General features: G+C 39.8%; 1 protein-coding gene across 6 annotated transcripts in view; it reads left to right on the top strand.

Moving 5' to 3' along the window:
• Enox2 (ecto-NOX disulfide-thiol exchanger 2) overlaps positions 1 to 21,017 on the top strand; it is a 290,736-nt gene extending 269,719 nt beyond the window's left edge. For all 6 annotated transcript variants that reach the window (XM_052739180.1, XM_052739190.1, XM_052739171.1 and 3 more), the window contains 5 exons: positions 6,204 to 6,385; positions 8,472 to 8,579; positions 12,617 to 12,725; positions 17,331 to 17,416; positions 19,505 to 21,017. In XM_052739180.1, the coding sequence (XP_052595140.1) occupies positions 6,204 to 6,385; positions 8,472 to 8,579; positions 12,617 to 12,725; positions 17,331 to 17,416; positions 19,505 to 19,636 (617 nt within the window). In that variant the 3' untranslated portion in view covers positions 19,637 to 21,017. The remainder of the gene's footprint in view (positions 1 to 6,203; positions 6,386 to 8,471; positions 8,580 to 12,616; positions 12,726 to 17,330; positions 17,417 to 19,504) is intronic.
• Positions 21,018 to 23,837: the final 2,820 nt, after the last annotated feature.

Raw genomic sequence — 23,837 nt, 5'->3', positions numbered from 1 at the left:
ACTGCCAACTATTAACAAACTAATATTTAACTTATTTAATTTAGCCTTCTTTTATCTAGTTCCCTAAGATAGCAAGTTTCATACTTGACCATAGATCTTTCTTCATTTCTAATATAACCATTTCTTCCTACAAATTTCCCTCTAAGCACCACTTTGCCATACTCCACAGATTTAAATAAGTTGTGTTTTCATTTCAATTTAGTTTGAAATTTTTTCTTTGACCCATGTATTATTTAAAAGTAAGTTGTTCAGTCTCCAGTGTTGGGGAATGTTCAGCTATGTTCATTATAGATTCTTTTTGTCATATTCCATTGTTGTCTAAGAAGACTCATTGTATAATTTCCATTTTGACATTAAGGTATAATTAATGGCCTAGAATGTGGTCTCTTTTAGTGACATGTCCATGTGAGTTTATAATTTGTAATTTGCTCTTGTTGAATGAAATAGTCTGCAGATGTCAGTTTTATCTACTTGATTGATAGGGGTATTGAGTCCAACTATGCCCTTCCAGATGTTCTGCTTTCTGACCTCATCAATGTCTTATAGAGGGGTGTTAGTGAATTCCTCTGCTTCTCTTTACCACTGTTGTTTCACATAATTTGAAGCTCTGTTAGCATATTACACATTAAAGAGAATGATGCGTTCTTAAGTGCAGGCCCCTTTAACAAGGCCCCTGTCCTAATTCTTGATAACTTTCCTTGCTCTGGAATTGGCTTTGTCTTAAATTCAAGTATTGTGGGAAGTCTTTCTGTGCTGTGAAATATGTGTTGCTCTGATTGGTTAATAAATAAAGTTGCATTGGCCTATGGCAAGGCAGCTTAGAGGCCGGTGAGACATCCAAGCAGATATATGGAGAGAAGAAAGGAGAGGAGAGAGAGATGCTAGCCCACCATCCAAAGAGCAACATGCCAGCAGACTGGTAACATCACAGCCATGTGGCAAAATATAGATTAATAGAAATGGGTTAATTTAAGATGATAGAGCTAGCTAGCAAGAAACTTAAGCCATTGGACATACAGTTTGTGATTAATATAAGCCTCTGAGTGATATATTTTATAAGTGGCTATGGCACTGTAAGTGAGAGAGATTTGTCCCGACCGTGGGCCGGGCGGGACACAGGAAATCTTCTACTTCATTCATGTAGCTACTTCCATTTTTAATTACTACTAAAATGGCATTATCTTCCTTCTTCTCTTTACTTTTTTATCTATATAGGCTTTACATTTAAGTATATTTCTTATGGTTCATATAGCTGAGTCTTGGTATGGTTGGGGGGGTTGGTTTTGTTTGCCTATTGTTGTTATTTTGATTTTTCCAAAAAAAAGGTCTCATGATGTAACCTTGGCTGGCTTACAACTTACTGTTTATCACAATTAATAAGTGGTTTGCCTTATATATGCATAAGTCGTGGGGATAATACTTTTGGTGGTTGTATTTCAACCACAAATGGCTTGCAGGCACACTAAGCACCTCATTCAGTTTAGTTTACATATATAGCTAGTCTATGCTTTTTATTTATTTCACAACGTGGGGTTAAATAAGACCAAGTACTGAATATAGTGTGGATTCATAGAAAGTATTCTATAAAGTGCTTGCATTGTTAATTAAATTTGAGAAATGGACTGCTCCTTAAAAATAAATTGCTTTGTAGACCAGACTGGTCTCAAACTTGAAGCCATCCTCCTGCAATGGACTCCTGAGTCCTGAGAATATAGATGTATGCAATCATACATGGCTAGGGACTTTTTTGATCCACTCTAGTGGTAATCTCTGCCTTTTGACTGGTATGACATTTGAAGTGATTATTGGTATGACTGGATAAATATCTACCATATTTGCTGCAGTTTTCTTTGGATTATCCTTGTTCTTTCCTCCTAATTTGTCCTCCATACTTTTTCTTCTTTATATTGTTTTAAGCATTTTCTGTTATATTTTCTCTTTCCTCAGTATATCAGTTATACTTTTTCTATATGGTTTAAGATTATGCAATATCCTACAATAACAAAATATTTCCAATTCCTCTCTCATCCCATGCATCATTGCTACCATTCATTTCACATGTACATAAGTGTGTGCATTGTTACTGCTACAATTTTGAACATTATACTCTAGATCACTTTTATTTTACCATCACTTACTCATCTTTTATGTTCTATTTTTCCTTTGTGTAGATCTGAATTTCTGAACTATATCATTTTTTTTTGTTGCTCTGAACAGCTTTAATATTTCTTGCAGGACAGACTTACTGTCAAAACTCCCCCTCAGTTTTTATTTAGCTGAAGAAATCTTTATTTCTTCTTAGTTCCTTTTGAACATAATTTCACAGGGCACAAAATTCTACATTCGTGACATATTTTGCTAAAATATTTTCCTCTGTTCTCTTGCTTTATGTAGTTCTGAGAAATCCTATGTAATGTTTTTGTTTACTGCTCTATAGGTGAGGTATTGGTTTTGTTCCAGCCTATTTTAATAAATTTTTCTCTATTTTGATTTGCTGAACTTTGAGTAGATTTGAGGACATTCATCTTTAATGTTCTATGAACTTCATGGATCTGTATGTAGTTCTGTGTATGTCACAGGTTTGGGAAAATGTTTAGTTATGATTGCTTTTTCTCTTCTCTTTTGGCTTTGCCATTATATATGCTTACACTTTCTGTGTTTGTACCAGGTTGCTGGATATCCTGTTATTTTTCTTTTAGTTATTTTTCTCCATACTTTTGTTGTCTTCTAGATGTTTATATAACCCAAAATTCATATGCTGAAACCTACTCACTACTTAGGTAGTGGAACTTTGGGGAGGTGCTTTACATTAGTATCCTCATGGAAGAGGCCCCAGAGAACTGCCTTACCCCTTTCTGGTGTGATAATACTAAAGATACCACTTATGAACCCAGAAGAAGGCATTCGCCAAACGCAGAAGATCTGGTGCTTTGATCTTGGATTGCCCGGCTTCTGAAACTGTTAAAAAATACATTTCCATTGAGCATAAGCTACCCAGTCTTTGGTGTGTTTTTTAAAATAACATCCTAGATGGGCTAAGGCATGTTTTCAGTTATAGCCTTTTACATTTTTGAATATTCAATCTCAGAAATTCTTTCCTCAACCATGTCCAGTCTACTAATGGCCTGTCAACAGTCTTCTGCCTGTTATAGTGCTTTTGATGACTAGTATATTTATTCTTCCTTAGAGTTTCTAATTCTGCTCTTATTATTCATCTGTCTCTCTCATTTGCCTATTTTCACCAACATCCTCACCATATCTAACTCAGTTTTAATGTGTCTTTGTGTTCTCAAACTGGTCTTTGTGATTTATTAGTCCTTATAAATTATTGTTAAATATCAGATAGTACTAATTGGGTATAATGAACTCTAGCAGATAGACCTTTGTTTGTGTAGAGGAGACAAGGAGACTCATTTACCAGTTCTATGATTAAGTCTTACTTTTTTTTAGACACAATCTTATGTAGCCCTGGCTGTGGATTGCCTCAAAATTCTAATCATCCTGCCTCCACCTCTTGGATGGTGGGATTAAAGGTGTGTGCTACAATATCAAGTTTTATGTGGCACTGGGGATTGAACCCAGGGCTTCTTGAATGCTAGGTAAGCACTCTACACATCTGAAATACATCCCAGCCCTAAGTCTCAGTCTTTAGATAACCCTGCGCCCATGGACTGTGAACTTCACCTGTGCTTCTGAAATTTGTTCCTAGGCCCTTAACTGGAACAAGATGTCTGGAAAGGTCTAAAGCAGTGGTTCTCAACCTTCCCAATACTGTGATCCTTTAACACAGTTCCTCATGTTGTGGTGACCCCCAACCATAACATTATTTTCATTGCTACTTCATATTGTAATTTTGCTACTGTTAGGAATTGTAATGTAAATATCTGATATGCAGGATATCTGAATATGACCTTTGTGGAGTCATGACCCACAGATTGGGAACCACTGATCTAGAGTTAAGTATGATCCTTTCTTCAGTTCATTAATGCTATTTTAAAACTCCAAAAGGTTCTAATAAAATAGTTTTTCCTAGAGGTAGGTCTTGTTAAGAATAGAATGTTCTGGCATTTCAAACTAAAAAACTGTTCCTCTCCCACTGTGAAGCAGAAAGAGGTGTTTTTTTTCTTTTTTCTTATATTCACTGTGAGGACCTAGTAGAGCTCCCTGCTGTGGAATAATGCTTTTGTACACTGGTTTAATAAAACGCTGATTGGCCAGTAGCCAGGCAGGAAGTATAGGTGGGATAAGCAGACAAGGAGAGTTCTGGAAAGAGGAAAATTGAGTCAGGAGACACCAGCCCACTGTCCAGGGAGCAGCATGTAATGGTACACAGGTAAAACCATGGAACACATGGCAACATACAGATTAACAGAAATGGGCAGAGTTTAAGTGTAAGAGCTAGTCAATAGTGAGCCCGAACTAATGGCCAAGCAGTTTTAATTAATATAAGCCTCTGTGTGTTTACTTGGTTCTGAGCGGCTGCAGGATTGCAAGGCCACAGGAGCCGGACAGGATCAGGAAAACTTCAGCAACAAATGGTATCCAACATGGGGCAAGAATTTCCACCTAAAATCTGAGAAAGCTTAAGAAGAGATTATAAATGTAGTTAAGAGTACCTTCCTAGTTCATGTTGCTCATGGTAGGCCCAGGTACAATGATGTGTCCCCTGGCTATGGCAGGTTCACAGTATGCAGGATGGAGCTACAGCATAGTAGATTCCCACCGAGTTACACAGAGGTTTCTACAAGCCATGAAACATGGTGCATGGTGGATATAGCTTTTGCTACTAAAAAAAAAAAAGGTTTCTGGGCTACACCCTGCTTTAATGGAGGCATAGACCCACTGTTTCCTACAGTGCATGGAAAGCCTGGTTCCCAGAGCTGGCAGTAATGTAGTTCTACCATGTTGGGAAGCTGAGGTGGGCGGAGCCAGCAGCCAAAGCTGCCATTTTAGTCCTAGTAATGATGGGGTTTAAAGCAATAGATTCACAATAAGGCAGATTCAGATGGAATAAGACTTTAAATGGTTTACAGTGTGTGTAAAAATGTACCTAGGTTTGGGAGAAGAAAATGAATATAGATAGTTATATAAAGAAATAGTTTTAAAAAATAAAATCTTTGAAGAGACAGTAAAGGAATTATAAAAAATAAGCCACATAAAGATGGATATTATACAGAGAATCTGGATTGTGTTGTCTTTGATATTTTTAACTGCAGAAAGACATTTGATTGTAAAGGCTGCTAAATTAAGCCAATGTATATATTTCTGGAGATTTTAACTTAATGGCTTATCCATACTGAGCCTCCAATAATTCAGTTTGTTTCTCTACCCTGGCACTAGTTCTCATGAGGGTTTCTGCTCATGGCATTCAGGTTCTAGATGTGACTTGTTGTATTCAGTGTCTCAGTCTCTAATTTGAGGAGTTGTTTGCTGAATCATCTCAGTGCTCAGAAGACAGTAAGAAGAGTTCTTAAGACAGGCATGGTGGTGCACGTCTTTAATCCCAGCACTTGGGAGGCAGAGGCAGATAGATCTATATTTTCAAAGCCAGCCTGGTCTACACAACAAGCTCCAGGCCACCAAGGCTACAGGCCAGCCTGGTCTACATAGCAAGTTCTAGACCAAACAAGGCTATGAAGAGAGACACTGTATCAAAAAAACAAGCAAAAAAGAGTTGTTTGTTTTCTATTTGTTCAGCTTCCTACTCATTGTCAAGATGCAGGGGAGATGTTTTTGTATGCTGAAAGTAGAAATATTATCTTGGTTTATGCAGTTACTTTTCTATAATATTAGTGAATACCAGTTTTTTTTAAATGTACCTTTTAACAAAATTTTTGTGTAGGCAGTTATCGCTTTACGGCAATTAGTTCTCTATTTGATCATTACAGTGCTCTTATCACTTGCTCCATTTCAATGAAAGTAATGGGTGGTACTTGCAAATAGTTACATTTGATTTGGAAAATGTAAACCACAATGAAGATATTTGTGTATTAAAATCCTGCTTCATTTATGAAAGCAAGACTTTTTGGTTTTGTGTCCATCTTTCACTACCATGGACAACTAGAACTGACCTACAATTCCTTATCAAACAGCTTTTTTTATACACATTAATTTAAAGTACCATGTTTTCATAGCACTCAGATGTACCATAAAAACATCTAGACATAAAGTTTAACATTTTCCGTTTTCCATTGACTGTTTAGCCTTAGTATCACAGGCAGAAGCTCTGAAGGAGGAAAATGACAGCCTCCGTTGGCAGCTGGATGCCTACCGGAATGAGGTAGAACTGCTCAAGCAAGAACAAGGCAAAGCCCACCGGGAAGATGACCCAAACAAGGAACAGCAGCTGAAACTTCTGCAGCAAGCTCTTCAAGGGATGCAACAGGTACGGGCAGTTTGTTTTCCTGTGCCATTTCGAAGGATAGCAGCAGCTCTTCATTTGCCAAGAGGTGTGCTGAAGCAAAAAGATCAGAAGTTACTTCAGACTATAGATATTGATGGAGATCTTTATAAAAACCCTCAATTACTTGCATATGATAAAATGCTTATCAGTAAGTATTAAAACAACAAAATATAGTCTTTTAGAAGAAACAACAAACATTCACTCTTGATTTTCATGGAAATGGGGACCTTGTAGTAAGTATCAGTGCTTTGAGATTGTAATACCGGTTTGTTTTTTATTTTACTTTCACAGTAATTTATGTGAATTTAAAAGCACATAATTCCAAGTATAAAAATTAAAGTAGAGGGATGGAGAGACATGACTTCACGATTAAGAGTGCTTGCTACTCTTGCAGAGGATTAGTATTTGGTTCCCATCACCCACACTGGATAACTAACAACCGCCTCTATGTTCAGCTTCATGGTGTCTGATGATCTCTTTTGGCCTCCATGGGTGCATGTGTAATAAAAAATAAAATGGCAGTCAGGATGTAAAAACAAACAAATAAATAAATAAATGGAATGCGTGCTAAAGATTAATTTGAATAAAAAAAAAGAAATAATTAAATCCAATGACAACTGCATTCAAATGAAACCTCATGAATAATAACCTCATGGTCAATATCTCGAAGTTTGATGTAGCCATCACTACAGTGAGCCTCCTATTTAAAAGCTTTCAACACCTTCTTTGATTAGAGTGAAGAACTAGTGCTTCTAGAGAAAGGATATGATCATATTCTGTCATGACAATCTACCAACCATCTTCCATACATTTTAAATTTTGCAGTACATTTCAACTCTGTGCCTTGAAATTATCTAGGGAAAACTAATTGCTGGTTGGAAACTATAAATGATGAACAGAGAGTCCCTTCTGGCACTGGCATTGCTGTGTTATTACTTCTGTCACCATTGTCTTCCTGTGTGACAAGTATTATCACATTAATATTTCACCTTTCCCATTAGCAAAATGTGTGAAGTAATGCTTACCTTCCTTTTATTGTCACCACAGAGTTTAATTAGAATACATAAATTATATCAGAGATCTTTCTACCAAAAAAAAAATGTGTCCCTGTAGCTACCCTTCAGAAGGCTTTGACAACATGCATTGAGCCTTGTTTTTTAGCTGATGGCCTTTTGCAAGTCTGAAAATAACCTTGGGGACATTTTTATCATTGTTTCTCTCTTCTTATGTTGCTTTTGAAACCATTACACATAAAACAGTTCAATCACTTAACATGCAAAGATCTCAGCAAGAGGTCTCTACCTCCTCAAAATTAATTTCATTCATTTTGATTATTTTCTCTATTGGGAAAATAGTATTATAACGAATGAACAACATTTTCCCATTTTATCTCCAAAGATTTGTAGTAAATATTGATTTAGGTAATGGAGTATCAATCAGGGTTACCTGGCCTGCTTTTAAATTTAACTCCGCTAATTCATATCTGAATGGCCTTAGGAAAGGTCACATGAATTGTTGCACATGAGTCCCTTAGCACAATGCTTACTTAGTACATACTGGGAATTTGATAAATAGTATTTGTTATCATTACTGATATCAATAAATCCAGTTCCTTGGCTACTAATATGGAAGGTAACATATGTGAAATTTGAATTCATGACTATCTTACCTCACAAGTCAAATTTAGCATGCCAGATGACTTCACAAAAATGTTTTTCAACATTAAGTTCATGTCTCCACAATAATTAAGATGCAGTTTGTACAATATTAACTGCATGCTCTGCTTCCCTATGGCCAGGACAAAGAAGAAGCTAAATGATTGTATTTATTAGTTTCTCTGGTTCTTTATAAAATATAAACAAGTTCAGAAGAAATATCTAAGAACCAGATTTTCAAGGAGAGAAAAATATCTTGATTTTCCAAAGATTCTTTTGCTCTATGTGGAAAAAGTACTATTTGTAGAGGGGGAAGTGGGGCTAGTCTACCTGATAGCTAACCTCAGCAAGGGATTGTGCATGAAGTGTGTAGCCTAAATGAGTAATGTCATTATTTGTAATCTTTCATGAAGCATCTGCTCAAAGTCCAAGAGGAATACAAAAAGAAAGAAGCTGAACTTGAAAAACTCAAAGATGACAAGTTACAGGTGGAAAAAATGTTGGAAAATCTTCAAGATAAGGTATATGAGTCTTACGTCAATCATTCCCTTCCCCGCCCCCACCCTTCAGTGATAATGAAAATGCCCTAGAAGTTTCTGAAAACACTGCTGGTTGGGAATTCAAAGTCCCTGTCAGTGGTAGTTCTTGTATCAAGGGCTTTGAAGTACTTAGCATTTCTGAAGGTTCTGGTTTACATGCATTCCAAGTGTCAGGTTCCTCCATCTTCCCTGTTGAAGAAGATCTGACTGTGCACTTCTTCCTTGCTTCATCTTCTCACACCAATAACAACAGAGAAAGCCCATGTGTTCTTGTTTGCTTCCTTATTGCTGTGATAAACATTATGACCAAAAACAACTTGGAGAAGGGTCTGTTTTTCTTTACAGCTTACAGTCCATCATGGAAGGAAGTCACAGCAGGAAGTCAAGACAGGACCCTGGAGTTAGGGACTGCAGCAGAGACCATAGGGAAATGTTGTTTACTGGCTAGCTCCCCATCGCTTGCTCAGTTTGCCTTTTCTACAACACTAGGACCACCTCCCAAAGGTGGTACCACCCTCAGTGGGCTGGGCCCTCTCCCATCAATCATTAATCAGGAAAAAGTGCCCTACAAACTGTCCTACAGGGCAATCTGATAGAGGCAATTTCTCATTTGAAGTTCCATCTTCCCAGATGAGCACACCTTTAACTGAACATTCCATTAAAGCAGAAATGCAGCTAGAGCATTGACACTTCTTTACACCTACTCTATGTGATCATGAGCAGCCACAGGTCAGAGTAACAGCCAACACCAAGTCAGGCTTGGTGGTACACACCAGAATCCCAAAGCTCAAGAGATGGAGGCAGGGGGATCAGGAGTTAAATGTCATCCTTACCTACATAGCAAGTTAGGAGCCAGTCTGGGGTACATGAGACCCTGTCTCAAACAAACAAACAAAAATAGCCAACACCAAAATGGGGGAAGCCTTGTAAAGAAACAAGGAGACACAGTTTTCTAAAGTCAGATAATAGCAAAATAGAAGGGAAGGTGAAACTTAATAGTGAGAGCCTGCTGCATAAAGAACACGGTGAAGACACCTGGGAGAGTCTATTTAACATTTGGATATGTCTGTGTGTCACCCGAGAGTCAGGTGTGTCCTTTTAGATGTATAAAGTCTCCTGATGTCTGTGTGTCATACCTCTCCAGTCTCATATGCCTCAGTACTCAGCTGAAGTTATACTCTAGAAAAAAATGACTCATTAACCAGAACTCCCTGCTGTGGATATTTGAGAAGGAAGAGAAAACATTGGGGCTTGGACCAAAAGTCCAACATCAGCAATGGTACAGTTCTTCAAGAGCTCTGCTAATGATCTTCTTTGCTCAGCTCAGGAAGGCAGAGCACATACAGGCCCTGGGTGTGTTTACCAGCATGGGAATGTGCCCCAGAGAGACATTAGGAACTGGCAACCTTGGTGTAGTTGAAACAAATGATTGAAAATGTTTTCTTTCAGAGGCCATTTGCAATATGCTTTTAATTCTTCCACATCATAAAATCAACTCACTTTCCACTTTTGTGGGTGCTATTAAAGAAATGAGCACAATCCCAGAGAAATTCATTTATCAAGCATTTAATTGAAAAGTGCCAAAGCTGCTGTACTATCAGGACTTTCCTCATTGTCCCAGAGCTGCAACATAGCTCTATTTCTCTTCCTGTATAAAACGCACTGTGCAGCCAGAAGACCCTAGATAGACAAGGGGCTATGGTGCTGCTATCGTGCTTCCCATCACTCTTTAGATTGCCATTGCAAATTGACTTAAGCACATTTTTAGTAGAGGCTGCTTTCTGCTTTGTGGAGGATTTTGTTTAAAGAAACAAGAGGTCAGGTGGCACAGAAGAAACTTGTCATATTGTGCTTAATGACACGTGTTTCTCATCTCGAATATACCACAAAATGACAGCTAAAGAAGACAAGAGAGAGCCAACTGATAATCAGAAAACAGTGGGCCAGATTTTTTTCCTGTCATTTCAAGCAAAGCTTCTTTTAGAAAAAATCGTGACAGATCATTACAAACTGATGTTCTCTGTGAAGCTGATCTGTGACCAAATATTTCAACCTGAAACAATTAGGTTAAGAAGCAAAAGACCATCACATTAGACTACAAAAATAATTTCAGGTTGAAAGGCAAGCAGTAAGTTTTGGTTATGAGGGCTCTGTTAGTTGCTTTTCTTTGGGTTTCTTGACAATAAGCCACAGTATGAGCTATTTGCAGTGTTTTGAAATATAACAGTGTGACTTACATCTATTATACTGGTGGAAAGAACTACCTCCTTGAATCTGCTAGTGAAGTTCAAGAAAATAAATGCCAGCATGATAAATTTGAAATCAGATTCAGCTGAAGAACTGAATTTAGCCATTCAAAATGGCTAAGACTTCTCAGAAAATCTTAATATCTTAAACTCAATCTGTTAAGTGCCCACACTTCAGAAATGGCTTACTGGCTCACTTAAGGTTGTAAGGGACTTAGAAGCAGATGTGAAGCCCCTGCCTTAGAAATAAGCCAGGGCTTTAAATCAGATGTGGCATAAAACAGATGTCTTGCAGCATACATAGACCATTCACTTCTTCCAAGGCGGTACCTAGCGAGCTTTGAAGACGCTTTAAAGGACACAGAAGTGCAGCCCCTGCTGAGAGCCTGTGGAAGGGGAGAAGTGACAGAGTGTCTAAGTCCACCATGGTCTGCCCCCACCCCTGCCCAGCATTCCCCCAACACCTCTCTTTACAACAGTAGAAGACTGAAACCGTGAGACTGATGCAGGAATCTCTTAGATTCCTTCCTCTGACAGCTCTTCCTTCATCTACACAATGTAGAAAGGAATTTTTCCACACCCAAAGATAGAAAGGTCCACAAACAGTGTAGGAACACTTTTCAGATTCAGTGCCTGCCGGGTATGGATTTCACCTGAATATCTCATAAAACCAAACTGCTAGACTCAGAAGAAGTTTCCACAACAAAGAAGGCAACTGACAGTTGATACTTTTATTCATGGTCATTTCTGACTATAAAGCCAGAAATATTTTAACTAATAACAGAGAAGAGAAACAGAGTCTCTAGTCTATAGGTAAAGGTTCTAATTTCTAGTCCAAAAGCCAGCACTGATGCCTAAGTAGATTGGGTACTTCACAGATTTTCTGTTCAGATGTGGGACTTACCATAAGCAAAGTATGGATCTAATGTTGAGAGAGAGAGACAGAGAGACAGAGAGACAGAGAGACAGAGAGAGAGAGAGAGAGAGAGAGAGAGAGAGAGAGAGAGAGAGAGAGAGAGAGAGAGAATGAGTGGACTCTCCCATTTCTGTTTCCTAGCAATGCAGTCATAGCAAACTTACCCAATTTATCCTTTCCTTGTTTTCCTCATCTGTATGATGGAGATAATACATATTTAACAATATCTACTATGTAATACACGAAAGTGTAAAGTCTCCTTTCCAAGACTACTTATTTAGAGCTAAGAATAATGAAGCCAGGAAAACACAACTTGTGAAAATAAATTTTTACAACTTTCTGCATTTTGAAGTCACATAAAGATATTTTGGAACCAGTGAGTTGGCTCAGCTGGTAATGGTACTTGCTGCCAAGCCTGAAATAAGTGAGTTCAATTCCCAGGACCCACATGTGTACCATGGTACACACATACACACAAACACACACACACACACACACACACACACACACACACACACACACACACACACCCCAAATAAATGTTTTTAAAGGATAGCTTGGATTATCTGTGGTGTTTTTGTAATTTGTATTTTCAGTAATCCAAATTAGACTATGTTGTTTTGATGGTACTGTGATGGTTTTGTGGACCTATTGCTGGGCACACACACCTGTCATCCCAGCTACTCAGAAAGCTGAGGTCGAAGGATCTTGTATCTGGGAGTTTCAGAACAGACTGGGCAACATAGTGAGAATGTATCTCTCATCTTTTAATAAAAGTTATCTGTTGTGAAATTAATTGAAACCAACTCTTTGGCCACATAAGGTGAACTGACCCAGGAAGCATGTTATTCCCGCAGGAAAACTGTGCTTCTAGACTGTGTGCATCAAGCCAGGAAAGTGACCACCCTCCTGAGAAGACCATGGCCGGCAGTCCTATCAAATCTGAACGTGAAGCACTGCTAGTGGGTAAGGAAGCCAACACACACACAAAACCCGTAAGGTGTACAGAAAGACAGCAAGGGGTATTTAAGAGTAAAGCGTCTGCCAAGCAGTATGGAGTACGGTGGTGTGACCCGTCCCGCGGGCCAGGTTATTGGGGAGACCCGAGGAGGCACCTCCTGAAAGATCAATGGGGGTGAGAGAGAAAGGAGACCAGGCGCATAAGGGAAGACAGAGTCAGTCTGAGTCGCGTCAAGGTCTCGTTTATTGACTGGGTATTGAGGCTTATAAGCAGGGCTTCAGGCAGGGAGGGGGAGCAGGGGAAGCAAAAGGAGAGAAGAATGGAAAATTCCTAAGGAAGGGTGAGGTCTCTTTGGTCCCAGGCCCCAGAAGCTGGCTGATTAGCACATACTCCAGGAAGTTGTACAGCCCGCGGTTAGGCCAGGAACCTGTTTTTTGCAAGGTTTGATAAAGTAAGGAAGGTCACACAAAATTCAAGACACAGCTGTCAGGAGTCGGTCTCCAACAGTGGTGCAAGAACTCAGAGTTCAAAAGGGGATAGGGAAAGATCAAGGACATTTTCCACAGAGATTCTATGAACAGCTCCAAGGCACTTCTGGCTCCTTGTTGCCACTGTCTTGTTAAGTGTGTCAATGTCAGCATTATACCAAGAGTGGGTCAACAAGAGAAGCACACTGTAGTTTTTCCATCTCTCTACAAGGAGAGAGGCCCTTCCCCATGCAATCAGAAGGCTAGTACAGACCCTGCCGAGTTTTCCCAGATCAGCCTCCATAGCAAGTGTCTGCCTTTCAAGTTCTGTGCTATTGACTGAGTCATTTTTATTCAGGACACTACCGACACCAAATGAAGGGATGTTTGTTTTTACTTCTTGACACAGCATATGTTCCTTCCATCACCACTTTTCCAACTCTCCAACACCAAGTATGTATTTGACCACTTTATTCAATTCAATTTGGATGTCAACTAGCTGAAGTTACGTTCCACAGGTTTAAAGACTCAGTCTCACAAATCAGCCCTCACTTTAGATACCAGGCTCAAACAGCAGATCCCAAAATGTGTTGGTCAACACTGCTTTACACATAAGAAAAGGCTTATGTGGGTGTTTCACTCCATGATTGGTTGGCACTGTTGGTGCTTTGGGGCCTGCAATAAAGCAGCACATCATAATCGAAACGTGGCAAAATCATTTACCTCATGGCCAGGATAAATAACAGACAAGAGAGAGAGAGAGGCTCTAAGAACCCACAGCCCTTTTAAAAAGCATGCTTTTGAGCCTGTCCAGTGGGCTCTACCTCTTAAAAGTAGTGCCACAGGATGGGGACTTACCTTTATCGCATGAGCCTTTGGGTATCATTCTAGATCCAGACTATAAGTCACACACTGGCTGCAAAGTCAGGAACTTCCCAATACCTCACCAACCAGCTTCTATAGCTTGTTAGAACAACTCACAGAACTCTGAGAAGTACTTGACTTTACTATTGCCAGCATGTTGGAGAGCAGCAGTTCTCAACCTGTGGGTCACAACCCCTTTGGGAGTGGAATTGGAAAACACAGATTCTTACATTATGATTCATAACAGTAGCAAAATTACAGTTACGAAGTAGCAATGAAAATAAATTTATGTTGGGAATCATCACAACATGAGGACCATATTAAGGGGTCGCAGCATTTAAGAAGGTTGAAAACCGCTGGTGTAGAGGGTGAAACCCAGGAATGGAGAGTTGGAAGAGATGCATAGGACAAGAAACTAAGGAAAGGAGTCAAGCTTCTGTAGCCTTTATGGGCTTGCTGTGCTGCCTTCCCAGCATTTTTATGTGTTCCCCAGCTGGGAAGCTCTCTGATTTCCATCATGTCTTTCTGGAGGGTTCGTTATGTATGTGGGTTTGGGGGTAGGGAACCTCAAAGCTCCATACTCTTGTTATGCCTTAGCCTTCCTGTTGTGTTGGCCAGTCCCCACCATGAAGCTAGTAAAGGGCTCCCAGCCAACAGTACTATCACAAGAAGATGTCTAACTAGGCTAGCAGCATATACCTGTAATCTTAGCACTCAGAAGACAGAGTCAGGGGGATTGCAAATTCAAGGCCAGTCTCAGAAAACAAATTACACTAAAGCCAGCAAGGTGACTAAGCAGGTAAAGGAACCTTCTGCCAAGCTTTACCCCCTGAATTTAATCCCAGGGACTTACATGATAGAAAGAGAGAACTGACTCTTGCAAGTTGTCTGTAGCCTCCATTTACATACTACAGCTCAGCCCCCCCCCCACACACACACACAAATAAATAAATAAAATGAATAAATGTGCAATTCAATGGGTATTTTTTAAGGATCCGTGTACCAAGAACTGGGAGAAAAATTATTTATTTTGTCATTATATCACATTGACAAATGACTCAGGAAATTGTCAATAATGTGTTAAACTCTAGTGTGCTCTGATATAGTAAATGCTAGAATTGCTCTTGCTATCTAAAAAATTCCTAATTTTACAATTAAAGAATGGGGCAGCCAGCCAGGCACACTTCTTTAATCCCAGCACTTGGGAGGCAGAGGCAGGCGAATCTCTGTGAGTTCAAGGCCAGCCTGGTCTGCAGAGCTAGTTCCAGGACAGCTAGAGCTGTTCCACAGAGAAACCCTGTCTTGAAAAAAAAAAAAAAAAAGAACGGGGCAGCCATAGCTGTCCATCTTGAGGCCTATATCTGTTTGCTGAGATTCAGTTCCTCCATCTGCAAATTGAACAAGTTATTACTTACCTCACAGGTCAGTTCCAAGTATTAACATGACACCTATCCCAGATCAGTTCACACAGGACAGTAGTCAGCCCTCAGTACAAGGAAAGCAGTGTGCACTTCCAGTACTAGTCACAAATGCTTGTTGACTTCCATGGTCCATTTGGGAGCTAATGGAAAATTGGGGTTCAAATTATATGGTCCTCTAGCAGGGGTTGGTTAATCCAAGACTCCTTCTAGGAAGTGAGCCGCAAGGTAACTCTACCCCACCCTCCAAAGCCATCCATGCTGACTGACTTCTATGTATTTTGAAGTTATATCTGTCTTCTTTGGTAATGGACATTGTACTCTGATATAAGGCTTTGATATGTTAATAAAGATGCACAAGGGGATCCGCCATTGAGACTTCAAAAAAAAAAAACATGACAACATTTTAATATTTTTCAGCTCAAAAGTTTTTAACCAATTGTCATGATGATGGAGAAGTATTGGGGAGAGAGGAACTTCTCTATAAATGGATATCCCTATAGAAAAAAAGATTCCTTCAAATAACTACCTGTTGTTTCGCTTTTTAAAGAATGTGGTCTTTAGCTGATGGAGAAATCTGCTTTTAAATACGGTCTTTGAGTTTGAACTCACAAAAACTGATTAGTTTTTTTAGCATTTGATACCTTTCCTTAGCCATGACATTTCGACTTTCATTGAATATGGACTATTTTCTTCAGAACTGAAGTTTTTCAACTCAAATCAAGCTTAGAAATTCAATTTACCTGGTCATTTAAGAATAAAGTAATGATAAAAGTAATAGTATCACTTTTGAACAGATTTTGTGACTCTGATTCCTCCCAGATTCTCTCAGCCCACCCTTCGCCATCTAATATTTGGAAGGTTTTCATAAAAAATAATTGAATTTCAAGCTATAATTTAAACTTGTGCTATTCTTTGTGAGCCTCTGAAAGGACAGAAAAGTTGTACTTTCTAAACCAAATCAATATCCACTCATATTTCCTGGTAGTTTTCAGGAAGCTCAATTCTAGAAGATCTGCTAAAAGGGAATGAATTCACAAGCATTTAAAAAATGATCTCTACAATTTTTGAACATTTTTTCTAGTTGTTGCCAGGTAAGTATTAGAACAATTAACATGCCATCTGTAAGAAGGAAGACAGTACTTGCAGCTGCCTCTCACCCCAGAATTAGGCTGAGCAGAAATCTCCCAAGCATCCCTGAAAGCTGGAAAGTGTTGTGAGAACTCTATTGTAGGAACACATTTGGGGCCCTCAACACACAATGGCAGTGAGCACTCATGTCAGTGTTAAGGAAATGTTTGGCATTTCTTTCTAGAGCAACTCACAAAATAAAACCTTGATACAATCAGCAGATTCTTCTGTGGAAGGAGCTAAGTTAATATGGCGAAGTATGTGATGTGTGGTCCCCACAAGACATCCTTAATTCCTAAGAGCATGAAGTCTTATTTACTGCCCAAACCCCCATCAGAATCTAAGTTCATCTGAACTCTGGAATTCAAGTTGTTCTCAGTGATGATGAGTGAAGGGAGTGAGTCACATGCCACCTTCACTCTGAGGGGCATCGCACAGTGAAGAGCAGTGAGTAGTAAGAACCGCTGAGTTCACGTACCCGCTCTACCACTTGTCAGCTATATGCTGACACTTTGTCTTGGTGTTCTCCTCTGTGAAATGGGGCTTGACAGTACCTATGCCACAGGGTTGTTATAAAGATTAAATAAATAAAATAGATGCAAACTTAAAATACTGCCCAGTGTATGTATAGTGTGCATATGTGCATTTTGTCTGTATGAGTTCGTTCACTGTGGAATCTCAAGGAGTTTCATGCTGAAGTCTAATAACCCCTGGGGCCTTGTCTCCACAGGGATCATCTCCACATTCCTGCATGTTCACCCATTTGGAGCGAGCATTGAATACATCTGTTCCTACTTGCACCGTCTTGATAATAAGGTATGTGGGAAACTCAAATGGAGACAGAAGGATGAAGGCTTCTTTCTGTTTAGGTGGCCTTACTCTCTTAAAGCATAAGCAGACCAGAGTCCTTATGGATCTAAGCGAGTTTCCCTTACTTCTAGTCTCATTGTGATTTAATGTATAACACCCCTCTTAGAAATAGTATGACTTTCTGTCCTAGTTTGCCTAAAACCAAGAAATTTTCTGAGACTTGAAACTTTTGGTGTTAAAACCAAGGAAATCCCATTCAAACTAAAATTAATTGGCTAGCCTACTCCTAAGATAAATATATGAAAATTCTAGCTTCCCTTTCTTGATTTCCATGCAAGCTACCAAATAGCCAGCAAATAAGCCACTACTTTTTCTCTTAATCATTGAATTTGTCCTGGGCCTCTGGCCATCAGCAAATTGTGATTTATAAAATTGGAGTCTTACCCTCTCCCCATCCCCATTGCCATTACGTGCTATGAAACAGTCGAGGAAGGTGCAAAACGTGATGGGACAATGTGCTGAGGGCTTCTGGATTGTCCATTGGCTAGCGACTCCTAGCTGATCTGTGGGCCATTTATCTGCATGTTATCCTCAGAGGAGGAGCTGACAGGCCACAGGAAGGGAGGGGACATGTTAATTCTCTAGGTACTCAAGGGTACTTCATAGCAGCAGGGGCAGACTCTCAACTCCTCCTTGCAACAAATAAACTCATGATATGTTTTTTTGTCCGAAACAACATTTAGTTAAGCTTCCCTGTGGATTGTATCACTATTTCACTAAATGGGGCCTCCTGGGAAGTGCTATTGAGAATGGGTTCCTGACATTATGTTGTCCAAAATGGTAAATTAGAGAAGCCTTTGTCCTCTTAGCAAAGACACTGGCTATTTGGGAACCTAATTGTCCTAAGCATATTCTAACTTCAGGGATACACTTTCCTCTGTGGCCTTTGTGTTAGTTCTAGATTGCATTACCTCCTTATTTCCCTCTAGGAAGTAATTCTAATCTGCAGCCATATACCCCACTTGGCAGTTAAAGGGATGATGGAACAGCAGTATCAGGACCATGTGATCAGTTTCAGCAGCAGGATATTGAACTATATGTCAGTAAAATTTATCTCATTTTTTTAATTTTTAAAAATAATACATGTTGTCTTTGAGTGCAAACTATATAGAAACATAGTGAAGAAAAAGTGAAATTTCCTATAGTCTTAACTCAAGTATAATCACTGTTAAGTTTAGCCTGTAATTTCAAACCGTTTTCCATATCTACACTGTATCTATCTATAGTATATAGCTAGATCCATTATCTAGTCACATGTTTTGAAATGGGAGTTCTACTCTCTGTGGTACCCTACAGTGTGCTTCTTTCACTTAAGTGGATCTGGTTAATCAGAAGCATTGTGAGAAGGGCACAGCTTCACTCCTGGCCCGGGCCCAGCTCAGCCCCAGCAGCTTCCTGCCAGAATAATGTCAAGATCTCCCAGCAAGGGCTTGAAGGATACTTAAGTTCTGTGTGGCAGTAACTCCAGGCTTCTTTAAGGGTTCCCCTGGTGGTCATCAGCTCCCTGTGCCCAGGCTCACAATTAAGAAGGTCACTATGAATTTAAAAAAAAAAATTAATATGAGAAGAGAGGCCCTTGAGGAATCCACAGACTTGTTTTTGTATGGCGGTGGGATGGGGTGAGGGTGTTGGGGAAAAGAAAGAAATGATGCATCAAAGTAGAAAGAGAGCATTCTTCACTCCTATTACTCCTCCTTTGTGGGCTCATGCATATGTGGAAAATTCTACTCCACTGACAGGCATTTCTGCCTGTCCCTCCAAAAAGACGTTGTAGCTTCAGTGGGCCTGGACACACATCCCCATCACTGAGCTGCCCTCATTCAGTTGGCTACATGCCAAACTTCTCCATGCAACTCATACCAGCTCTTGGCAAAAGCAGTTCAGTGGGCTGTGTCTGGTGGCCCCAGCAGATGAACACACAAATGCACAAGACCAGATAGATTACCCTGCCACCGCCCTCAGGACACGCACATCAGCAGATGACCAGGGATGAGAAGCTGATTCTGATTGGAGGATGTCCTCTCTGTCTCACAGATCTGCACCAGTGATGTGGAATGTCTGATGAGTAGACTCCAGCATACCTTCAGACAGGAAATGACCGGAGTTGGAGCCAGCCTAGAGAAGAGGTGGAAATTCTGCGGTTTTGAGGGCTTGAAGCTGACCTGAATCTCTTTGCCTAGCAATTTGGGATCCTGAACATAAATGTGTGCTGGACAAGCTTAGGACATGATTTTGTATCTCAGTGGTTTTCAAGTGGACGTTGTTTTCAATTTGTCAGTTCATTCCTGAATATCTTTCAAGTTAAAATAAGGATCCTAGAACAGCACCTCAAGCTACAGGTCCTAAAAAGAAATTGCCTCAAACCTCAAGTGCTGTAACTTCCTCCTATTTCTGGCAATTGGTTGTCTTTTCTTATAAGTAATATTGAAAAATTCCTGAGGCTAAAGAGTATTTGGAATGTTTTCAGTGTCTGTACTACTGTTGTAGACCTTGTATGTTTTCAACACTGTTAACTGAAATGTTTTGATGATTTGTGTGTGGTTTGTGTTTCTAGATTTCTCTTCACATGTTGCTGCTTGTAAAAAGGAATAAGGAGTGTTAGGAACTCCCTGTAACTGCCATTGTCTTTCCAGTCCACAGTAAACAGTAAATGAATAATCCATCAGTGTCTTCGCCAAGGTGCTTCACCAGTTCACCTTTAACAAACAAGCATGAACTGTGGCTTTTTGTAAAAGTACTATGAACCAAAAGTTGACAAATGTTCCAAAGTTATTTTCTCTAATAGATAAAAGGTCTATTTCAGAATTTTAAAACAAGAAATCTAGATGGATTCAAAGAAAGTCTCCAGTGCGACTATTGTGTTTGTGCTTTTCAGAACTACTTGTAAATAGTCTGCTTTTAAAAGAGGGCATGTTTAGTTTTCTATGAATTAAAATCAGTCAGGCGTGCGCACACATGCACATATTGGCAGAAAGGATTTATTTTAATAGTCCTTCCCCTCTGGCCTTCTTATAGTCTGTTGGTCCCTTTCTTCCCGCTGTTAGTGTGTTGAATTGCAAACTGTGTACTGCTGTAAATACTGTTTACTTCATGCTGACTGTTTGTAAAGAACTGATGTGAGTATTGAACGTAGTGAACTAATGAATAAATAACAGGCGGGGTGTGTGAGGCGTCCTGCACATATGTCAACTCCCCTCAGAATGCTGACTGACAGGGATAGCTCTGGTTCAGTTGTGCCCATCTGTACATTTCGATGGCCTCGCCAAATTTAAGTGGACCATTCAAGAAGTCCTGCTTGATAGGAAAAGAAAATGGCAGAATTTGAGGCTGTTATCCTGAGGTAAGCTGGTCTTTATTATTTTTGTGGTAGTAATGGTGGTTCTTCTAATTCCACAAGCATGGCCTCCCTTGAGTTCACTTGAAGGTAAGAGAATGCACTGAGTGAGCACAGGCAATGAGAGCATTGCCTGAAAGTACTTTGCAAATGAGATATGAGTAGTGTTCAAAGATGTATTTTTAAAATACAAATATTCCGTTTTATACCTCAGCTTTGTGTTACGTTTTGAATGGCTTGCTTCCTACCTGATTTTTTAGATCATCTCAGGTTCCCTTTGAGTTACCAGGATGTTGGAAGAAGAAGCCAAACTTGCTTGACAACTGGAAATAGCATTCCACAGCAGCCCATTCATCCTGAAAGTTGGCTTGCCCCTTAAGCACCGCACTGTGACCCCAGCAGGAAGCCAGGGTTATTTTTACACTAGCCTCCTCACTGGAGCTTCTGTCCTCATGGCTGCTGCTCTGGAAAGCTTTGATTCATCAGTCTCAGGGGCTCCTGAAATACCTGTTTGACAATATCTGTAAAATCAAGAGAAATTTTCCACTCGTCACTTATTTCTTAAATCAAATAAAATTAAATTTCAAGGCAACAGCTGCCATATACCTAAACACCTCGTTTATCTTCACTTTATCTTCTTTTGTTTTTTTCCCTTGTTTCTTTTTTTTCCTTGAGTCAGAGCTCTCCTATGTAACTCAGTCAGGCCTAGAATTTGCAATCCTCCCACTTCAGCCTTCCAGGATCTGAAATTACAGGCATTCACCACGATGCTTCCCCAAACTGTTTCAATTATGCATTCCAGTTTAGTCCAGGTATAGTTCTCCTAGCATGCTTCCATATACTAGTTGTAATGAGAAAACTCTCTGTCTCAAATTGGTCATTTGTTTGGTCTCATGCCAGGCAGCAAGTTAGTAAGAGGGTATTTCTTCAGATGTGATTAAAATTTAAACCAATACTCTCTGAGTAGTGCAACTTTCCCACCAAATGTTCTTCGTTGAATTCATTCCAAACCTCAAGTGTTGGCTAAGAGGTAACCCCCCACATCCCCAAGGAAGGATGGCTGCTTCCAGTCTACCTTCCTTTGGAGTCAAAAATGCAACAAAAACTCTGGCCATAAATTCTTGCCTGTTGGTCAGCTCTACAAATCTCAACCCTCACATTTGCTTAAGCCAGTTCCTTGAAATCTCGTGTGTGTGTGTGTGTGTGTGTGTGTGTGTGTGTGTGTGTGTGTGTGTGTGTGTGTGAACAAGTGTGCTGTCTGTCTGTATTTTAGTCAGTCCCATTGGTTGTCTTTTCTGGAAAATCCTGACAAATATAGTGCTATAGAGTTGTTAGAATGTAGAGTATAATTGAGCATGGTAGCACAAGCATGTAATCCCAGCACTTGGGAGATAGATGCAAGAGGATCCAGAGTTCAAGGCCATCCTCAGCTACATGCCAAGTTTGAGATTCTGTCCTTAAAAACATCAAACTAGAGAATAGAGTACACTTTCATAATCAAATTGCAGCCTACGCCACCACTACAATCCTTTCCATTTACCATAGAGATTTATTAATGAAGCTATTTTTCTTTAAAAGGTATCAATGCTATTTATGATTGTGTTATTCCCCAAATATTTTGGATATTGGTGTCTTATTATTTATTTCACGAGATACAGTATTTCCAAATAATAATGAATATGAGATTTCTTTTAGCTTTACAAATGGATGTTTCGTCTCCCTCCCTTGTCCTGGGACATCTCTAGTTCTGATTTTTTCATATTACCAAGTTGTTAGTATTGTCAATACAAATGGAAAAAGTTATTTTTCAGAAAAAAAATTAGATATATCTGTGTTTAAGTTGTATAGACTTTGAAAAATTCTTGGTCCCCAAATGTACAATTTGGATATAGTTCAGAGTGAACTGTATTATTTAAAAGGACTGTAGATGTACAAAGGAACTTTTAACTCAATGAGTAGAACCATATGAGCCCTAGGATAGTCGATCAAATACATCTGTCTTCCTTTTGTTTGCCACAATTTCTAATATTAGCTGATCATCTATTATGTACTTTTGCTGTACAAAGTCACCACCTGCCTACATTTCTTTTTATTATTATTATTTATTTTACATCCCTACTGCAGTTTCTGCTCCCTCCTCTCCTCCAAGTCCCTCCCCCCACCCCACCTCCTGTCCCACCCCCATTCCACTCTTCCTCCTTCTCTATTCAGAAAATGGCAGGCCTCCCATGGATATCAACAAAATATGGCATATCAAGCTATAGAAAGACTAAGCACCTCGCCTTTTATTAAGGCTGGGCAAGGCAACCTAGTATGAAGAGTAGGTTCCCAAAAGCCAGTAAAGAGTCAGAGTCAGCCCCTGCTTCCACGGTTAGGAGTCCCACAAGAAGACCAAGCTACACAACTATCAGATGTATGTAGAAGGCCTAGGTCAGTCCCATGCAGGCTCCCTGGTTGTTAGTTCAGCCTCTGTGAGCCCCTATGAGCCCAGGTTAGTTGAGTCTATGGATTTTCTTATGATGTCCTTGACCCTTTGGGCTCCTACAATCCTCCCTCTCTTCAGCAGCATTCCCTGTGTTCGGCCTGATGTTTAACTGTGGGTCTCTGCATCTGTTTCTACAAGCTGCTGGATGAAACCTCTCTGATGATTATCAGGCTACACATCAATCTATGAGTAGAGCAGAATATCATTAGGCATCATTACATTGACATTTTTTTCCCTCCAGTAATGCTTGGTTCTATCCTTGGTCTCTGGGCCATCCAGCCTTTGGGTCCTGGTGCTCCAGATAGTGTCAGGGGTGGGCTTAATTTCCTGGCATGGGTTTTAGGCTAGACGGTGTGGTGATATATTATGTACCCTAATAAAATTTGCCTGAAGATCAGAGGACAGAACAAGCCACTAGATTAAACATAGAGGTCAGGCAGTGGTGGCACATACCTTTAATCCAAGCACTAGGGAGGCAGAGATCTGTCTGGATCTCTGTGAGTTCAAAGCCACCGTGGATTACATGAGATTGATTTAATCTAGGAGAG

The sequence above is a fragment of the Peromyscus californicus genome, unplaced genomic scaffold (genome assembly GCF_007827085.1).
Source record: "Peromyscus californicus insignis strain IS unplaced genomic scaffold, ASM782708v3 Scaffold_10__1_contigs__length_136768540, whole genome shotgun sequence".
NCBI classification, from domain to species: Eukaryota; Metazoa; Chordata; class Mammalia; order Rodentia; family Cricetidae; genus Peromyscus; species Peromyscus californicus.
Note: the sequence above shows the minus strand (reverse complement) of the source record. Positions and strands in the feature narration are given on the sequence as shown.